This window comes from Myotis davidii, unplaced genomic scaffold (genome assembly GCF_000327345.1).
Source record: "Myotis davidii unplaced genomic scaffold, ASM32734v1 scaffold247, whole genome shotgun sequence".
In the NCBI taxonomy this organism is placed as follows: Eukaryota; Metazoa; Chordata; class Mammalia; order Chiroptera; family Vespertilionidae; genus Myotis; species Myotis davidii.
In genome coordinates this window covers 27,951-49,565 of record NW_006299593.1, presented here as the reverse complement: position 1 = coordinate 49,565, position 21,615 = coordinate 27,951, and the positions used below count along the sequence as shown (strand labels likewise).

Here is a 21,615-nt window from a genome sequence, read left to right as displayed (position 1 = left end):
TAATATTTCTCAAAGTTCTCACACAATGTCATGAATACATCATAAATCTTATACAATTTTGGGTTAGGGTGAGTTTGTGCATCATGAGTTTCATTATCTACAAAATGAAGATATTGCTTTATCTTACTGTACCGTTTCATAGTCATTAGCTGCCGAAAAATTGGTCTTTCAAGCAGTTCATCATGTGACCAGTTCATTTCTTCTTCTGGCATTTTCACAATACCCCCAAGCATTTTCATGGCAAAAAATACAAAAAGTTCAGCCTCTGTTACAGGGCGCCACAAAGAATCATCTTGCCCAGTTTGTTCAGCAAAACGATTAGTCTCTACCAGTACAGAGTCAATAATCCTTTTATCAATAAAAAGACTGAAGAATTCAAATGGACTCAATTCTGCTGGGTTTTCATCAATCTTTATTCCAGGATTTCCTGTGAAAGGAAAACGTGGTGGTGGTGCATTCATACGCTCCTCTGACAACTCGAGGCTTCTCCAAACTCTCCCCTCAACCCCCTCCTCCTCCTCACTTGTCGAGAAATAGTCATTGTCTGATGAACTGGCAGAGTTATCAGAAGTATTCAAGCTTCTGAGGGAAGGTTCATATTCACTATCTTCCGTTGAACTAGACATTTGGGGTGTAACACTTGAAAATGCTACAAAAAAATGAATGCAAATGGTTTTTGAAGGTAAAGTTTTAGACGAGTATACTCGTCGACGACTGAAAAAAGAACATTTTGTGAAAACGTGTATACACGTTTCTGCCGGGGAAGGGGTTAAAAACAGCATAAAATTATTTAAAATGTCCCGTGGCATTCAGTACATTCATTCTGTGGTACAATCACCTATATTATGTCTCAGGACATGCTAATCGCCCCGAAAGGAAACATGCACACTGTAAATCACCAGTCCCTGTTCCCCGCCCCCCTTGGCAAACCCTCTAAGCCAGTGGTTCTCAGCCTTGGGCGCACATTAGAATCGCCTGGGAATCTTTTTAAAATCCTGATTTCTGGGCCTCGTCCTCCGGAGATTCTGTTCCTTTGTTATGGGGTGGGGCCACAACATTATTAACAAAGAAACAGAATTTCTGGAGGATGAGGCCCAGAAATCAGGATTTTAAAAAGATTCCCAGGTGATTCTAATGTGCGGCCAAGGCTGAGAACCACTGCCCCAAACTGTATTGATAATCTTCTGTTTTGGTCTCCGGCCTCACAGTACATTGCTTATCTATCACATCTGGTGCATCCATCTGAGCTCCAGTTTAATTCGTTACCCACAGGCCACTAGCCGGATGCAAGTGTCCGTCCTCCTCCAATTCAGACACAGATGCATCCACCTGACAGCTTTGCACCCCTTCTTACCAAGCCATGGGGGAGAGGTCAATGTGGGGGAAGGAGGTTTATGTAATTCGTTACTTTAAACAGTAACAAATTTAAAATAAAAAGCCATGGTACAGGAGCTCAGAAGATGGCGGCGTAGGTGTGTCTGTACTTGCCGCCTCCCTCAACCACATCAAAATTACAACTAAAATACAGAGCAACCATCATCCAAAACCGCCGGAAAGCTGGCTGAATGGAAGTCCTACAACTAGAGACATAAAGAGGAAAGCTCACTGAGGCTGGGAGGAGGTGCGGCAGCTCGGAAGAGGCTGGGCCGGAACCACGTGTGAGGCTTTCTTAATCGGGAGGGAGATGGCCCTGCAGAGGGCACCCGGAGGAGCAAGCGGTCCCACACCACACCAGACCCCCAGCCCAGGGTCCCAGAGCTGGGAAAAGAGCTACGGGCTGTAAAAACCAGTGTGGACTGGGGTGCAGAGACACAGAAGCTGCTAGAGACCCAGCTGTTCCTCTTAGAAGGCCAGCACCACAAACTGAACTTACAAGCTCGGCGTCCTCTGAGCTCCAGTGCCAGGCGAGGCTCTGGGGAACACAGACACATACCAGGAGGAACTGGATTGTCTGGCATCAGGACAGGGACTTGGGGGCGGCTTGCAGGGATCATTGGTCCCATGCTGGGACCTCCCTGGTCGCAGGGCTGACTGGCAGCCATTTCTGTTCGCTCCGCCCTGGTGATTCCGTAAGACCCTGCCTCACCCAATTTATAACCCCTGACCCAGCTGCAGCTTGTTTGAGAGATTTACCCTGAGCAAAGGAGTGGACTGACAATCCAGTCCTCCTGACTGACAATTCTCGGGGGGAAGGGGTGTGGGGCTGTGGGAAGAGACTGGACAAAAATCGTACACCTATGGATGAGGACAGTGTGTGTGTGGGGGGGTAAGGGCAGAGGGTGGGGTGGGAACGGGGTGGAGGGGAGGTATGGGAGGGAAAAAGAGGAACAACTGTAATAATCTGAACAATAAAGATTTAATTAAAAAAATAAAAGAAAAGAAAAAAGAAAAAAACAAGCATGGTTACGAAGCTTCTTGTGCCCACTGGTTAATCTTATACATTAGCATTAATCCTGGGCAGTTTTCTTCTCAATGCAGCATGGCACCGGCCTCCCAGGGGCCGCTGCTCCGTCTGAGGTCCAAGCTTCCTGCTCCCTGGTGAGGGGGCTGATGTGGCCAACAGCGGGACCGAGACCAGGCCACCCAGGCTGCTTACTCCTTGGCCCATCTTCCCCAGATCAAATCCACACTCCCTGCCAATGGAGTCTTTTTATGTTATTTTATTGTTCTGTTACAGTTCACATTCACAATGGTTTTGTATGTTTCAGGCATGCAGCATAGTGGTTAAACAATCACATACTTTACAAATTGATCCTCCCCCACGCCTGCTATTTCCAGTACCCACCCGACACCAGACATAGCTACACTGTATTTTATAGTGTCATTGACTGTATTCCCTATGCTGTACTTTACAGCCCCGGGACTATTTTGTGACTACCAATCTGTACTTTTTTAAAAAATATTTTTATTGATTTCAGAGGGGAAGGGAGAGGGAAAGAAATAGAAACATCGATGATCAGGATAGAAACATCAATGATGAGAGAGAATTATCGCCTCCTGCACGCCCTCTACTGGGAACCTAGCCCACAACCCTTACATGTGCCCCTGACCGAAATTGAACCCAGGACCCTTCAGTCCGCCGGCAAGCTGCTGTGGGTGGGGCCTTGGGCCTTCTTTTGGATGTTCTGGGTCTCTCTGACCCAGCTGCAGCTTGTTAGGTAATTTTCAGATTGCAAAGGGCCAGGTCATTCATATGCTAAAGCCTCTGAACACAGCTTGGGTGGGGTGGGGTTTCAGGGAATCAACAGGGCGGAGCAAACAGCTATGGCTGATCCTCAGCCCTGCCCTAAGATGCCCCGTGTCTCAGTGTCCCATGGTAATCGTTGTAAGCACCTCTGAGAGAAAGCCGCCTTCCAGTCCAGTTTCTCCCTATATGAGTCTGGGTCCCCAGAGATTCGCCTGGAACTGGAGTTCAGAGCCGTTGGGAGCATGTGTCTCCCTCCCGATTGAAAAAGACAACCGCATCCTCAGGTGCCAGCACCTTTCCCCACGCGTGCTCCAGCCTCCGTACCTCTGCACTTTGCTTCCGCAGCTCCTCTGAGTCTCAGTATGCTTTTCTCTTTCCTTCTAGTTGTAGAATTTCCACTCAGCCAGCCTTCCTGTGGTTCTGGGTGATGTCCATTTTGTCTTTTAGTTGTAGTTTTGAAGTGGTTGTATGAGGCAGCAATTTCCGGTGTTTACCTATGCCGCCATCTTGGTTTCAACCACGCTTGTTTTTTCCACTTGTTTTTCACAAGCATCCAGGCAATGTCCTGCTGTGGCTGAGAACCACCCTTTGATTAGCAGGAATAAACAGCTGTACCTGCCAGCATGACAGCAGAAAGAACTGCTTCCTCAAGGGTTGCCTCCTCAGCCCATTATCCCCGCCCCTTGCTGAAAAGTGTAGGAATTGAACAGACATAGAGGATGATGGGTAGAGGAGAGGTTGAACGAGAGCGTTCCAGAAGAGGGAACAGCATGTGCGAAGGCCTCAAGCAGAAAGAGAGCTTCCAATTGTTTGTTTATTTTCCTCACCAGATGATGTTTATTGATTTTAGAGCAGTGGTTCTCAACCTTCTGGCCCTTTAAATACAGTTCCTCATGTTGTGACCCAACCATAAAATTATTTTCGTTGCTACTTCATAACTGTAATGTTGCTACTGTTATGAATCGTAATATAAATATCTGATATGCAGGATGGTCTTAGGCAACCCCTGTGAAAGGGTTATTCGACTGCCACAGGGGTCACGACCCACAGGCTGAGAACCGCTGTTTTAGAGAGAGAGGGAGGGTGTGAGAGAGCGAACAAGCAACATCGATCTGTTGCCTCCTGATGCTTCCTGACCCAAACTACAACCCAGTATGTGCCCTGACCAGGACTGAAACCACACCTTTCAGTGCACAGACGACACTCCACCAGCTGAGCCACCAGGCCAGGGCAAGAGCTTCCATTCACTAAAAGACCGGGAGATGGGCAATGCGTGCAGGGGACTGGAGCAGGTGATGGACACGTTCATATGTATATGTATATGTATATGTATATGTATATGTATATGTATATGTATATGTATATGATGTGTTAGTTTATTTGAGAGAGAGAAAGAGAGAGAGAGAGAAAGAGAGAGAGAGAGAAACATCAATGATGAGAATCCTGCATGTCCCTCACTGGGGACTGAGCACCCAACTCAGGCATGTGCCCTGACCAGGAATCAAATGGTGACCTCCTGGGTCATAGGTCAATGCTCAACCACTGAGCCACACTGGCTGGGTGACACATTCCTGGCTTAGGAGCAGAAACCCTGGCTGCTCTGGGAAGCCCTCACCCACGAGGGGGTAAGTGCCCTTCTGATGTCCTACCATGTTGTCAGTAACTCCCTCATCCTTCCACTCATGACCACGAATCTGCCCTTGCCCCTCCTTGGTCCCTCCTCAGCTCCCTTGGGTCTGGAAACTCCTGCAGGGCATGCACCATGTCTGTCTGGAATCAGTAAGGCCATTTAGTTGTTACCTGAAAAGCCTTTCAGTTCATCAGGTTCACTGTGAACTCCCTGGTCTCCAGCATCAGTGGTGCCCACGCGGGAACTCCTCCTGCGAGGCCACGTGACTGGGCCCAGGGGAGCTGATGGGAGCAGGCCCCTGCCTCTTCCTGCCCCCCTCATGGAAATGGACCCCAGTCCCTGCCGTTACCTATTGCAGCTGGAACACAATGAGGGGGCACAGACGTTTGGTTGAAAACCCAGAAGCAGGAGCCAGTTAAACAGTGGTCAAGTCTTCTGAGCATCAAGGGGAAGTTGTAGGGTGCAGGCCTGTAGGAGGAGGATGGGCTGACAGAGGGGCCTGTGTGGGACCCCAGACCAGGGAGAAGAGACCTAAATAAAGGGACAAGGTTGAGGCCCAGGGTTTGGGCAAGAACATGCATGGTGGAGCCACTTTGCTCCTGGTCCCCATTCCGAGGTGATGTGCTTGTTACAAAGCGAGCTGGCAGGAGTGAGCAGGTTTGTGGCCTTGGCCAAACGTCGGAGATCAGCCAGGAGCAGAGCACACTGCAGGGTTGGAGGCCTGTGTGTCACAAGGCACACCTGAAAGGGCACCTGGATCTCCTGGGTGATCAGGGACTCACTAGCTCCTAAGCAGCAGCCTCTGGGTTGGGGGGACCCAGTGAGAGGCTCCAGATCACCTGTGAGCCACACATGTCGGTGATGCGCCACCTGGGAAGGGTGCAGGGGGCTGCACACACCCGCCCTGGGCCCGAGCCCACCTCACAATGGATCAGACAGTCCCACCAGATGAGGAAGTTCGGTCTAAGGCACCTGTGAGAATCTGGAGCCTCCGGGCATCTGGAGACAAAGGCGGGGTCCCAGGGGTGGCAGATCTGAGGAACTGGCCAGGCCCACTTCCCTTCCAGGACACCACTTTCCCAGCCACCCTTCAGACCTGTGGGGCCCTGTGACTGGTCCCAGCCAGAGCGACCAGGGTCCCATGACTGGCAGGTCTAGCCTGGAAGTCAGCATCCCACACTCTGTCGCTGCCTTCTTCCCCGTCAGCAGAGTCTCCCTGTCCCCAACCTTCTCACTTGGACTCACCCCAACTTCTCACCTGGACTCACCCCAACTTCTCACCTGGACTCACCCCACTCCTCTCCAAGTCCCTTTGCCAGGGTCCCTGCAGCGCTAAAGAGGTGGGTCACTTTCTTCCCGCTGAGCCTGGGATGTTAGCAGGTGTGACACCTGCAGAGGCTTGAAAATGCATTTGCTTGTTTCTGCTTCCCCTGGGCTCATTCAGTCACCTCGAAGCCATGCCTGAGCGAGCCTGCGGGAACCGAGGAGAGCCCAGGCACCCTGTCACTCAGCCAACCCCACGGCGCGGGAACCAGCCACCCAGGACGTGTGGACAAAGCCGAGACCAAAGAGCTGCCCAGCCAAGCCCCATCTACGCTGCTGACTCACAGAATTCGGCTACGGAAATGTTTATTATTCTTTTGTGATTGATTTTATGCAATAGTCTTGTGTCAGTAGATAAACGGAACAGAGGCATCTGAAAAAGACTAAATGGAGCAGAACCACCACCATCCCGTGGGGCTGATGTTCACAAACAGAAGCTTTACTGAGATGTCACAGGAGACTCGGGGTGAGCTTGTTACTGCGGCAGAGCCTGTCCGGTCCTGACTAATCCACAAGGACACAGCTCACAGGCCCTGTCTCTGCCCTGGTGCCTGAGACGCATGAGCAGAGGGGAGCCGGTAGGTTAAATGAACTATATGAATAGCAGATAGCCTGTTAATCTTGGAGGGGAAATACTGGCCGGTCTTGCGGAAGCCGAGGCGCTGGTAGAGGGCCAGGGCGGAGTACTGCAGCATGCTGGTGCTGAGGACAACCTCACGGTAGCCCTGGTCCCGCGCAAACTGCAGGACGGTCCTGACCAGGGCTTTCGCTATCCCCTGGCCCCGGTGCTCCCAGGCCACGCTTAAGTGAAACAGCTCCACCTGCTCCTTCCGCAGGGTGGGCTCCCCAACGGGCAGAGCTCCCACCGTGCCCACCACCTGCCCCTCACACTCAGCCACCCAGAAGCAGGAGCCTGGCTCACTCAAGTAGGTTTTGCTGATGTCACGCATGTCTGTGCGCAAACAGTTGGACACATACTGGGTCCAGGGGTATTTGGCCAGGAACCTCAGGGCAGCCAGGAGGGTGAGGCCGGCCATGAGGGCCAGGAGCCAGGATCCAGAGACCACAAACAGGGCGAGGGGCCCCCCAAGCAAGAGCAGGAGAGTCCGCGGCAGCTTCAGGATGTGGCGGAAGGTGGTGGGGGCGTGCTCAGTCATGCCCCGGGCGAACAAGCCCAGGACCCATGGGCGGTCGCTCTCCTGATATCTACGGATGTGACAAGGAGCCATGGGGACTGGTGGGTCTGAGCCTCGAAGTCCAGCAGAGAGAGCTAGGCGTCCCTGCGCCCTTCCTGCAGCCCTGGGGAAGAGAGAGGAAGCCAAGTGAGACCCCCATCTCCCACCTCCCGGGAGCCACAGAGCCCCTGTCAAGGGCTTGTCTTTCTGCTGCTGCCCCGGGAAGTAGGACACAGCCACTGGGAGAAGGTGCAGGGTCAGAAAGCCTTTCATTTGACCTGGCTCCATTCCTTTCTAGCTGTGTGACCTTGGGCATGTTGCCTAACCTCTCTGAGCCTCTTCATCTGTACAACAGTGTGAAATCAAAGCCTGCCTCTGAGGTTGTTCTGAGAATTTGATAAAACAACAGATACATGTACCCTCCCTTCCACTCCTCCCCTCCCAACCTTTTTTAAAAAATCCTCACCCGAGGATATTTTTCCATTGATTTTTAGAGAGCGTGGGAGAGGGAAAGACAGAAATACCAATGTGAGAGAAACACATCGATTGGTTGACTCCTGCATGTACCCCAACCAGGGTCTGGACCTGAGGTACGTGCCCTTGACTGGAATCAAATCTGGGACCCTTCAGTCTGCAGGCTGATGCTCTATCCCCTCACCCTTTGGTGCCTCTGCCAGGGTCCGCACTTTGCAGGAAGCCTGTGTCCCCAAGCACAGGTCTCCACAAAGGCTCCTTCCCCCCTGATTGCAAAGGTGGAGGCTGCTGAGCTGGCCCGAGAGCCCAACACCCAACCTGGCCTTGGCTTGAGAGCCAGAGGAGGGTCCGGAGCTGCAGGCCACACTCAGAGCCCCGTCCTTCCACCCATGTCCTCTCACCTGTCACCACAAAAGCCTCGAATATCCAGGTGGCCTCAGCCCGGCCTCCTCCCTCAGCCTCTGACTGGCCTCTGGGAAGACTGTGCAGGGCTGGCTCTAGCCCTGGGACCAGGCCCTGGAGCCCACTCATTGGCTGGCTCCTGGCCATGTTAATCATCAACCCGTGTCAGGGAGCTGGGCAGGGAGCCTGTTCTTTCACTTTTGTAAGAAGGTCATTATCTGGGAGCTGGGGAAGCAGCTTCTGGGACAGCCTGAAGGGGCAGCACAGACTTAGGAGCAGTCCCTATAGTTCTGAGTGTGTGTTGGGGTAGTGGATGGGTGATTAAAGACCCTTCCCCTGAGACGGCTCAGTTCAGGACTGGGGAGAGGTGAACCACAATGACCTCCTGGGTAACAGAGTCCGCTCCCCACCTTATTCCAGTGCGCAGGGCAGACAGCCAGTTTGTAGCTTTAATATGTAACCTTTGACAAAGGAGGCAAATCATGTGACCTACGGAACTGCACATAGCACCTGTCTTATATTAAAAGCCTTTAATGAATGCATATCCTCATCCCGGGTAATTCCACTTCCGGGAAGCTGTTCTAAAGAGAAATGGTCTGGCCAGCGTAGCTAGTGACTGAGTGTTGACCTATGGATCAAAAGGTCACGTTGGATTCCTGGTCAGGGCATATGACCGAGTTGTGGGCTTGATCCCCATTGTGGGGCGTGGAGGAGGCAGCAGATCAATGATTCTCCCTCATCATTGATGTTTCTTTCTCTCTCTCCCCGTCCTTTCCTCTTTTCTGAAATCAATAATACATTTTAAAAAATAATGGAGAAACATGTACCAAGATTTACTTGCAAAGGGGAGGCAAAATTAGAAAGCAACACAAATGTGTAATAATGGAACTACATATGCGAAATGTTACACAGCAATAAAACGAACGTGTTTGTGGGGGCACGGGAAGAGCACAGCACCTGGGGTCTCACAGATCTGAAACTTAACCCCGACCACAGCATTTTGAGCTTTGAGGGGAGCAGCCTCTCTCAGCTTCAGGGGAAACATGCAGTTATTTATTTAAAATATACAGGAAGGACACAAAATCGATCTATTATGCCCAAGAATATTTAAACTGATTCAAATCACAAACAATTCCAGATTGTGGAATTCTGAAAGACATCTGGAGTACTCTTAAAGCAATCTCAGCATTACCTTTTTTAAAAGAATTGTTCTAAAGGAGACGAAGAGCCACGACAAACACAATGCAGGGTGAGTGCCACAAGGACTGCAACTTACTTTCAAATATTTGCAATGGTTTTGTACACTTGAAATTTTTTAAAATAGACTTGAGAGACCAAGTCTGGTTTTCCGCTGGCAAAATCCCCTGGGGTTGTAATGAAGACTGAGGGAGTGCATTAAAGTGCTTAGCAGAGTGCATGCAGGAAACGTTAGCTGTGTGCTCCTGCACTTGAGGAGCCGCCCTGAGCGTGTTCCTTCCAGCTGTGCAAGGACCCACAGAGCACACGCTGAGATGAGGCCTTCAGCCAGCCGGGTCCCAGAGTCACTGCAAGTCTTCCTGCCGATTCACGCTGGCTACACAGAGTGAGCAAGGAGCTTTGTCATGTGAAGCCAATGAGCTTTAGGGATCAGAATTGCAGCCTAATCTAACCCAGAACTCCTCAAACCACAGTCCTCGGTCATCCTGCCCATCACTTATTTCCAGTTTTAATGGAAAACAACCACATTCATCGTTCATGTACGGTCTGTGGATGCCCCTGCACTACAACAGTGAGAGCTGAGTAGATGCAACAGAGACCATTTGGCCTGCAACGCTGTAAATATTTACTATCTGGCCCTTCACAGAAAGGTCTGCCAACCATGACCTAGTCTACCTTGACTGATACAATCAAAATGAGAAAAAAACCCAAATCACTTATAAAACATGATTTTACATTAGTGGTAGGACCTTGGGCAAGTTACCATAATCTTTTAGTGGCCGAGTGTAAAATGAGGGTAATAACAGCATCTATCCCAAAAAGTGTTATGAGCTAGTGTTTATAAAATCACTAAGGCAGCACTAATCAGTTTGGCTCAGTGGCTAGAGCATCAGCCTGTGGACTCAAGGGTCCCGGGTTCAATTCTGGTCAAGGGCATGAATCTTGGTTGCAGGCACATCCCCAGTAGGGGGTGTGCAGGAGGCAGCTGATCGATGTTTCTAACTCTCTATTCCTCTCCCTTCCTCTCTGTAAAAAAAAAAATCAATAAAATATATATTAAGAAGAATTACTAAGGCAAAAACCTGGTACCTTGTAGACATCCAACAAATGTTTGCATTTACTATTCCAATTATATAAAAACTAGAGGCCTGGTGCATGGATTCATGCACCTGTGGGGTCCCTCGGCCTGTCCTGCACCCTTTTGCAATCCAGGACCCCATCAGTGCAAGATCGGGGACAGGGAGGGCTCCAGGGCGTATCTGGCCCGTCTCACCCAGTCCCAATTGGGGCCAATGGGGCTGGCCAGTTGGGGAGGGGCCGCAGGAGGTTGGCCAGCTGGGGAGGGATCAAAGGAGGGTTCCAAGGCATGTTTGGCCCATTTTGCCCAGTCCCAATTGTCCGAACCAGAGCAGCAAGGTAACCTACAGGTTGGATTGTCTCCCCACTGATGGTCAGTGTGCATCACAGCTACTGTTAATCGGCTGACTGGTCAAATTGTCGACTGGTTGCTTAGGCTTTTATATATATAGATAAAATATATCTGAATGGAAATAGAAGACTAGAATAACAAATAACACTAACAGTGATTATCTTTGAAAATATTAACAGGTAGAAATAGGTTTCCCCCCGTTATACCATTGTTTTAAAATTTTCTATAATAAACACATATAAATCCTATATAATAAAACCCTAATATGCAAATTGATTGAATGATGGTACGACCGGCCACTATGACATGCACTGACCACCAGGGGGCAGATGCTCAATTGAGGAGCTGCCCTCAGTAGGGGCCATAGAGGGAGGCAACCGGTGGCGGCAGCAGGGAGCGGGGCCAGCCAGCAGGAAGCACCAGTACCACCAGCCAAGGCAGGTGCCAGTGGGGGTTGGCCCGACCGGTCACCTCACAGATTGGCCCCTGATCACCGGCCAGGCCTAGGGACCCTACCCTATGTATTGGGAACAGCCTTAGATTTAAAACCTTCAAAAAAAAATATTTCTATTGATTTCAGAGAGAGAGGGAGAGATAGAAACATCAATGATGAGAATCATTGATTGGCTGCCTCCTGCATGCTCCCTATTGGGGATCAAGCCGCAACCCCGAGCATGTGCCCTTGACTGGAATCGAACCGGGGGCCCTTTGTCCTCTATCATGTCCTCTATCCATGGAGACAAACCAGCTAGGGCGGCAAGATGCCTTTCACCTGTATGAAATTATGGTCACTGGTGCATGCAGCATCCCAGATTGCGAGGGATGTCTGACTGCTGGTTTAGGCCTGTAAACCGGCAGTTGGACATCCCCCAAGGGGTCCCGGATTGTGAGAGGGCACAGGTCGGGCTGAGAACATCCGCCACCCCCGCACAAATTTCATGCACCAGGCCTCTAGTTTTATTATAAGAAAAGAAAAAGCAACGTTTTTTATAAATGCTGAACATTTTTAATGTTTCTGACATTTCACAAAACATCTTTTGTTGACATTCTACAAATGACAGCATCCAATAATGTCCCAATCCTTTCTTCTTGTGAAGATAGTTTATATATCTATGAAAATAAAATACAAATTATGGCATTCTAATATATTCATGCACTACTTTTATTACACAAACCTGTAAGTGAAATCATTTATCATACAATTATTGGGATAACAGTATGAAATTAATATGTGACTAAAATATGCAAAGTAGATGCATCACATATGTCAAAAGTGCCCTTTAAATTGAAATTATGGTGGTAGCTCTCTAAACACAGAAACTAAATTTGTACCAGTTTTAAAGGCATACACACTAGCTTCATACTAAATTTATGTTATATTACAAATGTAATATAACTATGTAAGCTTGACATCTAAAGTTGTCTATTCTTTCTTAATTGGAAAATGCTTTTATCAACCAAGTTTATAATTACATTTTACACAAACCTGCCTCTTCCAATTCTTCGCATCTATAATAATTTTTCAAGTAATTTGAAATTATGTTAACCTTTCTTAAAAGTTCAAAAAAATGCCATGGCTGGGTGGCTCAGTTGGTTGGAGCATTGATTCCCGGTCAGAGCACATACCTAGGTTGTGGGTTCTATCCCCAGTCAGGGAGCATATGGGAGGCAACGGATTAATGTTTCTCTTTCTCCCTTCCTTTGTCTAAAAAAAATAATCAATGGATTGAAAAAAAAAGTTCGAAAAAGAAAAAAGCAGCATAGGTTAGCAATAGCAAACAGCATTGGTATCATTCCTTATCTATCACCTTTTTGGATTTACACACCTTTTTGACTTCTGTAATATTTGTTATTTCAGGAAGATTTTTCAGGGAAACTTGCTGACCTTCTACCTTAGCTATCAGGTCTTCTTTATCTATTTGTTTTTCTCCATCTTCAATGTAAACAATTAGAACTGAAGTGTCATTTGCTGAGATACCGAATTTTTTCAAAGCCTCTGAAATCTGGGGGGAAAGACAATGAAGCAATAGTTTCTGTGTCTGACGCACCTCCCCATCGTTCTTCCTGCTCAGGGTATCTTCATATCCTGGGAGTTCTCTCTGCCTAGTTTTTATCTTCAATTATCCCTTCCCAACATCTACCAGCTCTGCCTCTACAGCACTCCTTGCTCATCCTGTGGAATCAAGCTCAAACTTCTTCCCAAGGCACACCAATCACCCCTCCTCCGGCCGGTGACCCTCAGTCCTGCCTCCTGCCGACTAGACTGTTTGGAGATCCCATTGTGTCACACTTCACTGCCTGTGTGCTCACTGTTCGTGCTCTGCCTGGAGTGCCCTCACCCTCAAGGTGCAGTTCAAATGTCACTCCCTCCTGCACCCTCCTCCTTACAGAAAAATTGTTCTTTGCTGTTCCCACAGATGTGAATTATCATTCCCATCGTATCATTGATCTTAGGGCATTTGGACTTCTGTCTTGTTCACCTGCCTTCCTCAGGATGTACCTGTTCCTTCTGTTCCTAGAACTGACTAGCACAGGGACAAACTCAACAGGTGTCTACTGAATCGAATAGTTTCTTGAATTATTTCAAATGTTCTCAAAGAAACAATAATTACCTGGTAATTTTTCCTCCAGGTACTGGGGGATTCTATTATCATGCATTTCATGAATATTTCAAACATCTGTATTTTAAACCATACCACAGGTTTCCTAAGTTTTCTTTTGATGACAATAGTACCTGGTTGTGTTATTAATAGTAGTGGTAATACTAAAACTTCATCAGCAAAATTTCAGCTATTTTTTATTTTTATGTGCCACATGTGGAATGTCTTTAGCTCAAAACTTTTGAGTTACTATTAGTATCTGAAATCACAAACTCTTTCTACACAGAGTGTGGGAATGAGCATGTGTTAAGGGATGTTATAGGTAGCAGGCAGGCATCTTGTAAATGGAAGACATGGGTTCTACCCTCAAGTTTACAGGAAGAATTAAAAATGCATACGATAGCCCTCAAATATCCATGCCTATTGTTTTATCATTTAGATTCAGATGTCACTTAGAGGGATCTTCCTGATCCTATACAGATAAAACTATGCTCACTTAATTTAGCAAAACTTTTGTTTGCTCAAATGCAAAGTGAGTCCAAAGCTTATTTTTCTAGCAAAAGGCAGAGCTAAACCTTAACTCTCTGTCCAGACCTCTCTTCACTACTCCTTTGGTTTGCTACTAACAATAGACTTACAGGAATTCTGGGGAACACTCATCATGACAAGGAGAGCAGAAATAAAGTTAAGTAAAATCCATATTAATTACATTGTTATTTGGGGACAGGTTGAAAATAATTTCAGTAGACAGAGTTCTCGTCTTCATTTTTCCTAGTTTGTAGAGATGAACTGCTTTGTTTGCTGCCACAAGTATCTGAAATGGATCGACAATCTACCAAAAAAAAAACCCAAAAAACACACAACACAAAACAAACAAACCAAAAAGAATTACACACAGAGAATCTGGAGTACTCTGAAGTCGCATGCCCTATCTCATGATAACTCCAAGGTCAGGCTGTTTTACTTCATCACAGTTCCTATAAACTATACTTTCAAAATTGCTATCTCAAGGACCTGGGTGTTCAGAAAATCATAGAATTTTAAAGCTGCAATGAACTTAAATAGTAAAACAAATTAAAAATAACATTTATCAAGGGCTAATATTATGGGAAAGGTCATATTCTAAACATTTTATACTTCTACTAGAGGCCTGGTGCACGACATTCGTGTACTGGAGGGTGTGGGGGTCCCTCAGCCCGACCTGCACCCTCTCCAATCCGGGAGTTTCTGTCTGTCTTTGCAATCATATGAGCGAACTGTCTTGAGACCCCAACTCAGTTTGGTTTGTTGCTCACAGAATAATAGAGGCTTTTTTTTTTTCTTTGCTTCATTGGTGGAGATTTCCTGGAAGTTTTAGGAATTCTCAATTTCTCTTCAGTGAATGGTTTAAAGGAATATAGAAGACACTAGCAGTGGTTCTCAACCTTCCTAATGCCGCAGCCCTTTAATACAGTCCTCGTGTTTTGGTGACCCCCAACCATAAAATTATTTTCGTTACTACTTCATAACTGTAATTTTGCTATATGAATTGTAATGTAAATATCTGATATGCAGGATGTGTTTTCATTGTTACAAATTGAACATAATTAAAGCAGAGTGATTAGTCACAAAAACAATATGTAATTATATATGTGTTTTCTGATGGTCTTAGGTGACTCCTGTGAAAGGGTTGTTTGACCCCCAAAGGGGTCACGACTCACAGGTTGAGAACCGCTGCTCTAGTGTCTAGGAGATCCGTCTGCCACCATAACTACAATTCCCTGCATTCCTGGTGCTCCCCGCACTCTGTGCTTTTGCTTCCGGTCCTGGGGCTGCCAACAGAACTACTATTCCCAGAATTCCTGGTGCTCCCCGTGATCTTGGTTTTCCCTTCCTGCTCTGTCTCCATCCCTGGCCTCCCACTCTGCCAAGTCCTCCAAGCCACCAGCTCTCCCTCTCTGCCTGGTCAGTTACTGGGAGTGACCAAGGGAGCCATGTCTCCCCAAGCCTCCAGCTCTTCCGCTGTGCTCTCCACCTGGCACTTGTGTATGCAAATTAACCTGCCATCTTTGTTGGGTTAATTTGCATACTCACTCCTGATGGGCTGGTGAGCCTAGCAGAGGGATGGTCAATTTACATGTTTCTCTTTTATTATGTAGGATTATCCTTTAATTCTTAAAACTACCCTAGGAAATCAGTATACTTATTCACCTGCAGTAGATGAAACAAAAGTAGCAAATCTCTGGGTTTGAATACCAGCTGTGTCACTTACCAACGACTCTTAGTGTTTTGTTAGGTGGGTAATCCTATAGTACTTAACTTCACAGAGTTGTTGTGAAGTGAGTTAGTATATGTAAAGCACTTAGAATGATGCCAGAACAGAGTAAACACTATATAGTCATTGGCTACCATTTGTGCCAAGTCCTAACCACTGGCAGAGTCGGGATGAAGTCCTGCAACATGATTCCACAGCGTGTGCTCGTCAGCGCTATACGATGCCCCTTAGCAGAGATTTTCCAGTTCAGGTGAGAAATGGAGATCCAGGCATCTGCATTATGAAGCCAGACCACACCTTTCCCACCTCCTAGTGCAGGGCCTGAAACTTCAGCTTCTATTCACTATTAAACTTAAGGCTGCCCAAGTCTGACTCCACTCCACAGCTTGGACAAGAACTTTTTACCCAAAGATGGCAATTTTAGGCTAGCCTATTACATCATGAAAAATTAACATATTCTTAAATGCCCGTATGTCTCATTCATTCTCACTTGTACTTACCACTGTAGGGTTTATCAATGAACTATCAATAGCACCTTCCATGGCCTTTTTTCTCAAGTCTCCAGCATTTTTTACATCTTTAAATAACAGAAGGGTCACCCTGCATTCCGGAAATAGGTCCAGCTGATGTGTTAACTGCATTTCCTAGATAAGCAGGATTCTATTGCATAAAACCAAAAAGACCAAAAAACTTCTTTTGTTTAAAAGTTAACATTAGAATTTATAACAAACATCCTTGCTAATAAACTTAAAAATTTTAATGGTACAACTGCTAAACTAGAAAAATCCACCCCAAAAGCACCTCTGGCTTCCTCATGGGATCTTAGCTTCCTTCCTGCTCAGCTCTCTGTCCTTGCCTTTACTGGGAGAGGGTCTGTCGTTGCCTTTACTGGGAGAGGGTCGTGGCTGCTGCCCGATGCCCTGTTGTGCAGGTGAGGCAGCTCAGAGGCATGGTGAGGGCAGCTCCCCAGCAGCTGACTAGGAGCAGAATATCAGGAATTCTTTAGGCAATAAGTTACCTACAGTGTTAACAGAACTGAGACTGGGGAAGGGCATGTAATAATAGAGCCACAGCTGTCTAATAATTATCCACTTACTAACTATAGAGAAGAAGTTTTCTAATAGACCCTGGGAAACTGGAGGATGAAACAAGATTGTAAAAAGAAAAGATACCTCAATGGGCCCATTACTCAGAAAAGAAATACATTTTGAGAACAGACCAAGGACAGGACATGCTTCGATTTGGTTGCTGTGCCCAGACCCTGACCCCCACTAGGAATTTCCCTCAGGAACGTTGACCATTCTCCAGCCCCAGGAACCGGCTGAGCTGTTTGTAACATCATAAAAGATTAGCCACCTTGTTATCGGACTTTGAGCTCCTGAAGGCCGGACAGCAGACTTTACCCTCCCCTCTTCATGCTACACGTGCAGCTCATGGCTGCATGTTGCTAGCTATCTTCTCCCTTGTGTGTAGTATATAAACAGCCACCTGGCAAGGGGGGGGTCAGAGCAGAATTTCCAGGGTGACGGACTGGTCTCCCCATACAGCCAGCATTATGGAATGAACGCTCATATATAATCCAACCCCATCTCTGCTTAATTTGGCTCAAGTAGTGACAGGTGGCCTCGGACCCACTGTGTCTGGTTTCAAAACCTGTCTTCCACATGGCCTTTTTAAACTTTCTGATCTCACCACTTTTTTGTATTTTAGCAAAACCTAGACACATATTAAGGGAGAAAATTTTGCCGAAACCGGTTTGGCTCAGTGGATAGAGCATCAGCCTGCGGACTGAGAGGTCCCTGGTTCGATTCCGGTCAAGGGCATGTACCAGGGTTGCGGGCACATCCCCGGTGGGGGATGTGCAGGAGGCAGCTGATCGATGTTTCTCTCTCATCGATGTTTCTAACTCTCTCTATCTCTCTCCCCTCCTCTCTGAGAAAAATCAATAAAATATATTTAAAAAAAAAAAAGGGAGAAAATTTTATAAATAAAAGTGTGACATGACTCAAAGTCATTTCACACATGGAATTTCAGCAGAGAAGGCACATTATTAAATAATCAGTAATACTGGCCCTTTCTTAGACATAATTTAACAAGGAAAGGGAAGGGTATATACAAAGACATGAAAGAAGCATAAGAGACAGTTTGAATAATGAGAAAGACATAACTATAACCTAGATGGAAAAACAAAGTCTTGTAAAAATTTGATCTTTAAAACAATTTCAATCAAAGCCTTAATTAGATATTTGGGTGAGGCAATTTGATAGGTTCATGTTCTCTCTCCACCTGGTAGGTTCCATTTCTAGAACTCATTCTCAAGGAATAAATTGGACATCTGAGAATTTATGTAATAAGAGGTCCCTCTCATTCTAACAGTAAAAAGTTGAAAACTGCTCTAGCTGGTTTGGCTCAGTGGATAGAACGTCGGACTGTGGACTGAAGGGTCCCAGGTTTGATTCTGGACAAAGGCACGTGCCTGGGTTGCAGGCTTGATCCCCAGAGGGGGGTGTGCAGGAGACAGCCGATCAATGATTCTCTCTCATCATTGATGTTCTATCTCCCCCACTCCCCTCCTCTCTGAAATCAATAAAGAATTTTTTTTAAAAAAAAAACACATTGAAACCTATTAGCTAGAAACGGGATTGGTTGTGACGAAACAACCATTAAAACCTATAGTCTTGCCGAAACCGGTTTGGCTCAGTGGATAGAGCGTCGGCCTGTGGACTGAGAGGTCCCAGGTTCGATTCCGGTCAAGGGCATGTACCTTGGTTGCGGGCACATCCCCAGTAGGGGGTGTGCAGGAGGCAGCTGATGGATGTTTCTCTCTCATCGATGTTTCACACTCTCTATCCCTCTCTCTTCCTCTCTGTAAAAATTCAATAAAATATATTTTTTTAAAAAACAACAAAAAAAACCCCCTATAGTCTTGCCCTAACTGGTTTGGCTCAGTGGCTAGAGCGTTGGCCTGCGGACTCAAGGGTCCTGGGCTCAATTCCGGTCAAGGGCATGTACCTTGGTTGCGGGCACATCCCCAGTGGAGGGTGTGCAGGAAGCAGCTGATCAATTTTTCTCTCTCATTGATGTTTCTAACTCTCTATCCATCTCCCTTCCTCTCTGTAAAAAAATCAATAAAATATTTTTTAAAAAACCCACCTATAGTCTTAAAGAGTAAAGATAAAATAGTAATAAATAACATTAAATAAAAACCTCTGATTGGAAAACAAAACAGAATTAAGCACAAGTCATGGGTTTTTATAAAAGGTGCACACACACAAATTTAAAGGAAAATACACCGAAAAACTATCTCTAACTTGACGGAATTACATCTGACTTTTTCTGTTACAATCAGGAAAAGAAATATCTGTAAATAATGTTCTGGCACATACCAGTTCAATCTTTATTGTCATGATAATGTCCAATGGGGAAAAAGTAGATATAAAAAGACGTAATGAATATATTCCCAGTTAAACAAAAAGATGCAGAAAACAAAAACATGAAGGAAATACTCCAAAAATGGCCATCTTGGGTAGTTGGATTATAAATTTTTTACTGTCCTACATAAAAAATTTTTGTGTGTATGTTCTGAGTTTTCTACAGAGAGCACACAAAATTTATTAAGTACATATAATCATGGAGGAAAAAATACTTCCTGTGGTTTCAGTGTTTACACTAGAGGAAAAGGAATTCGTTTTGAATTCACTCAGGCCAGAAATTTAGAATCGAATCACTTAAACAGCATATCTAATCCATAAAGTCTTGACAATTTTACCTCTTTTTAAAAATGCATTTTTAGCCGAGACCGGTTTGGCTCAGTGGATAGAGCGAAGGCCTGCGGACTGAAGGGTCCCAGGTTCGATTCTGGTCAACAGCATGTGCCTGGGTTGTGGGCACATCCCCAGTAGGGGGTGTGAGGGAGGCAGCTGATCGATGTTTCTCTCTCATCGATGTTTCTAACTATCTCTCTCCCTTCCTCTCTGTAAAAAATCAATAAAATATATTTTTTTAAAAATGCATTTTTATTGATTTCAGAGAGGGAAAGGGAGAAACATCCATGATGAGAGAAAATCACCGATTGGCTGACTCTTGCACACGCCCCATCAGGGTCCAGCAAGGAATCCGACCGGGACCTCCTGGCCCCTGGGACGGCGCTCAGCCTCAGGTACCATCGGGACGACATTAATGAAATCATCCCTGAACGCATCAGCCTCCAAGAGAGGAGGTAATCCCCCACACAGGCTCTATTTTATTTTATTATTTTTTAAAAAACTGAAGCAGGGGTAGTGATTTTCTTTTCTTTTCTCGCCCTGGCTGGGTTGGCTCAATGGATGGGGCCTCGGCCTGCGGACTGAGGGGTCCCAGGTTCCATTCCGCTCAAGGGCACGTGCCTGGGCTCCGCCCGCTCCCCAGTGGGGGGCGTGCAGGAGGCAGCCGATCAATGACTCTCATCATTAGTGTCTCTCTCCCTCTCCCTTCCTCTCTGAAATCAATAAAAATATTTTTTAAATAAAAGTAAATAAAAAATATTCTCACCTGGGGATATGTCTACTTATTGATTTGAGGGAGAACCGCGCTCCCCTCTCGGCCGGGCTCCGCTCCGGACCTCGCTCTCCGCGGCCGCAAAGGCCGTCCCGCGCCGCCCCCCGCTCTGCCTCTGGGACAGGGGCCACCGACCCAGTTCCTTCCTCCCTACAGCCCGCTGTCAGGAGTCCATTTAGCAGCGACTCCGAGCTGGACTCTATTACACGGGCTCCTTCTCGGCCCTAGTCACACTCGGCAGTCACCGGGAGCGTCTCGCGTCCCGGGCTGTGCGCTCCTTGAAGGGGGACCGAGTCCGTCACTTCCGGGCTGCATCCCAGGGCCCGGCTTCGGGAGGCGCTTCATAAACGAGGCGCGGGGAACGCCAGGCGTCGTCTCAAAGGTCCCGGTCCCAGCGGCCCAGCACCGGCCCACCCCCAGCCCGCCCGACCCGCTCCCACGGGGACTCACCGCCGCCTCTCGCGTCCGGCTCGGAAGATCGTCCCCTCGGAAACAAAGCGGCGCCTTCTCCCCGCCCTCCTCCGGTCAGCTTCTTTCCGGATCCCCGCGGAAGGAAGGTTCCGGCCTCCGGTCCCGCCCGCCCTTCCGCAGATCTTTCTGCCCAAGGGGGCCCCAGACGCAGACAGCCGGGTTCCGTCCGTCACTTCCGGCGAGGGGGCTGGAAGGACCCGCGGGTGGGCAGCTGAGGCCTGGGTGCGAGTCTCAGCCTCGTCCCTAACCCTTGTTGGGTCTTGGACGAGATGTCCTCACTTCTTGTGCAAAGCACTGGCCAGGATGAACTCCACACTCCTCCGCTGGTCGAGCTTCAACAGTTCTTCTTGGGGGCAAGCGGGACTCACTTTCCTTCTTGCTCTGGGCGCGGTCACTTAGGGAGGATCTCCTAGGGGCCAGCTCGCAGATTTGCTTTGGATAAGAAGAGATCGTGACAAATTAATGAAATCATCCCTAAATGTATCAGCCTCCAAGAGAGGAGGCAATCCCCTACACAGGCTGTATTTTATTTTATTGTTTTTTAAAAATTGAATCAGGGGTAGTGATTTTCTTTTTTTTTCTTAAATTTTTGTGTGTGTGTGTGTGTTTTAAAATATATTCTATTGATCCTTTACAGAGAGGAAAGGAGAGAGACAGAGAGTCAGAAACATCGATGAGAGAGAAACATTGATCAGCCGCCTCCTGCACATCTCCCACTGGGGATGTGCCCACAACCCAGGTACATGCCCTTGACCGGAATCGAACCTGGGACCTTTCAGTCCGCAAGCCGAGGCTCTATCCACTGAGCCAAACCGGTTTCGGCAGGGGTAGTGATTTTATCTTTCTTTTTTTAAATTCTCACCCGAGGATATTTTTTCCATTGATTTTTAGAGCGCGTGGGAGAGGGACAGAAATATCCGTGTGTTGGGTTGCCTCC

At 47.2% G+C, this 21,615-nt stretch overlaps 2 protein-coding genes across 5 annotated transcripts in view; both read right to left on the bottom strand.

Moving 5' to 3' along the window:
• Positions 1 to 20,718, bottom strand: part of LOC102759258 (putative N-acetyltransferase 8B) — a 25,874-nt gene extending 5,156 nt beyond the window's left edge. Inside the window, exons 1-2 of one of the 3 annotated variants that reach the window (XM_006775266.2) lie at positions 20,658 to 20,718; positions 6,692 to 7,432 (exon numbers count right to left, since the gene is read on the bottom strand). In XM_006775266.2, the coding sequence (XP_006775329.1) occupies positions 6,692 to 7,369 (678 nt within the window). In that variant the 5' untranslated portion in view covers positions 7,370 to 7,432; positions 20,658 to 20,718. Of the gene's footprint in view, positions 1 to 6,433; positions 7,433 to 7,973; positions 8,106 to 20,657 lie in introns of those variants that run through there. The other 2 variants (XM_015571501.1, XM_006775265.2) reach the window with 2 other exon arrangements.
• Positions 11,801 to 20,747, bottom strand: TPRKB (TP53RK binding protein). Of its 2 annotated transcripts, none has more exons than XM_006775267.2 (5): positions 20,658 to 20,747; positions 16,172 to 16,331; positions 14,127 to 14,249; positions 12,644 to 12,820; positions 11,801 to 11,927 (listed from the first exon to the last, which is right to left on the bottom strand). In XM_006775267.2, the coding sequence occupies exons 2-5, from the start codon at positions 16,310 to 16,312 to the stop codon at positions 11,841 to 11,843; spliced, it is 528 nt and encodes a 175-aa protein (XP_006775330.1). In that variant the 5' UTR covers positions 16,313 to 16,331; positions 20,658 to 20,747; the 3' UTR covers positions 11,801 to 11,840. The 2 variants fall into 2 exon arrangements, with proteins under 2 accessions (XP_006775330.1, XP_015426988.1); XM_015571502.1 differs by lacking the exon at positions 20,658 to 20,747 and adding an exon at positions 20,202 to 20,625.
• Between the last annotated feature and the right edge of the window lie 868 nt (positions 20,748 to 21,615).

Bases quoted from the DNA above. Each gene is read 5' to 3' on its own strand.
- TPRKB (XM_006775267.2), bottom strand. From the start codon at position 16,312: ATGCAGTTAACACATCAGCTGGACCTATTTCCGGAATGCAGGGTGACC. The intron at 12,821-14,126 runs GTAATTAATATG...CTTTCCCCCCAG, and splicing joins ACCTGTCCCCAAATAACAAT to ATTTCAGAGGCTTTGAAAAA. The intron at 11,928-12,643 runs GTGTGTAAATCC...TTATTTTCATAG, and splicing joins ATATTACAGAAGTCAAAAAG to ATATATAAACTATCTTCACA.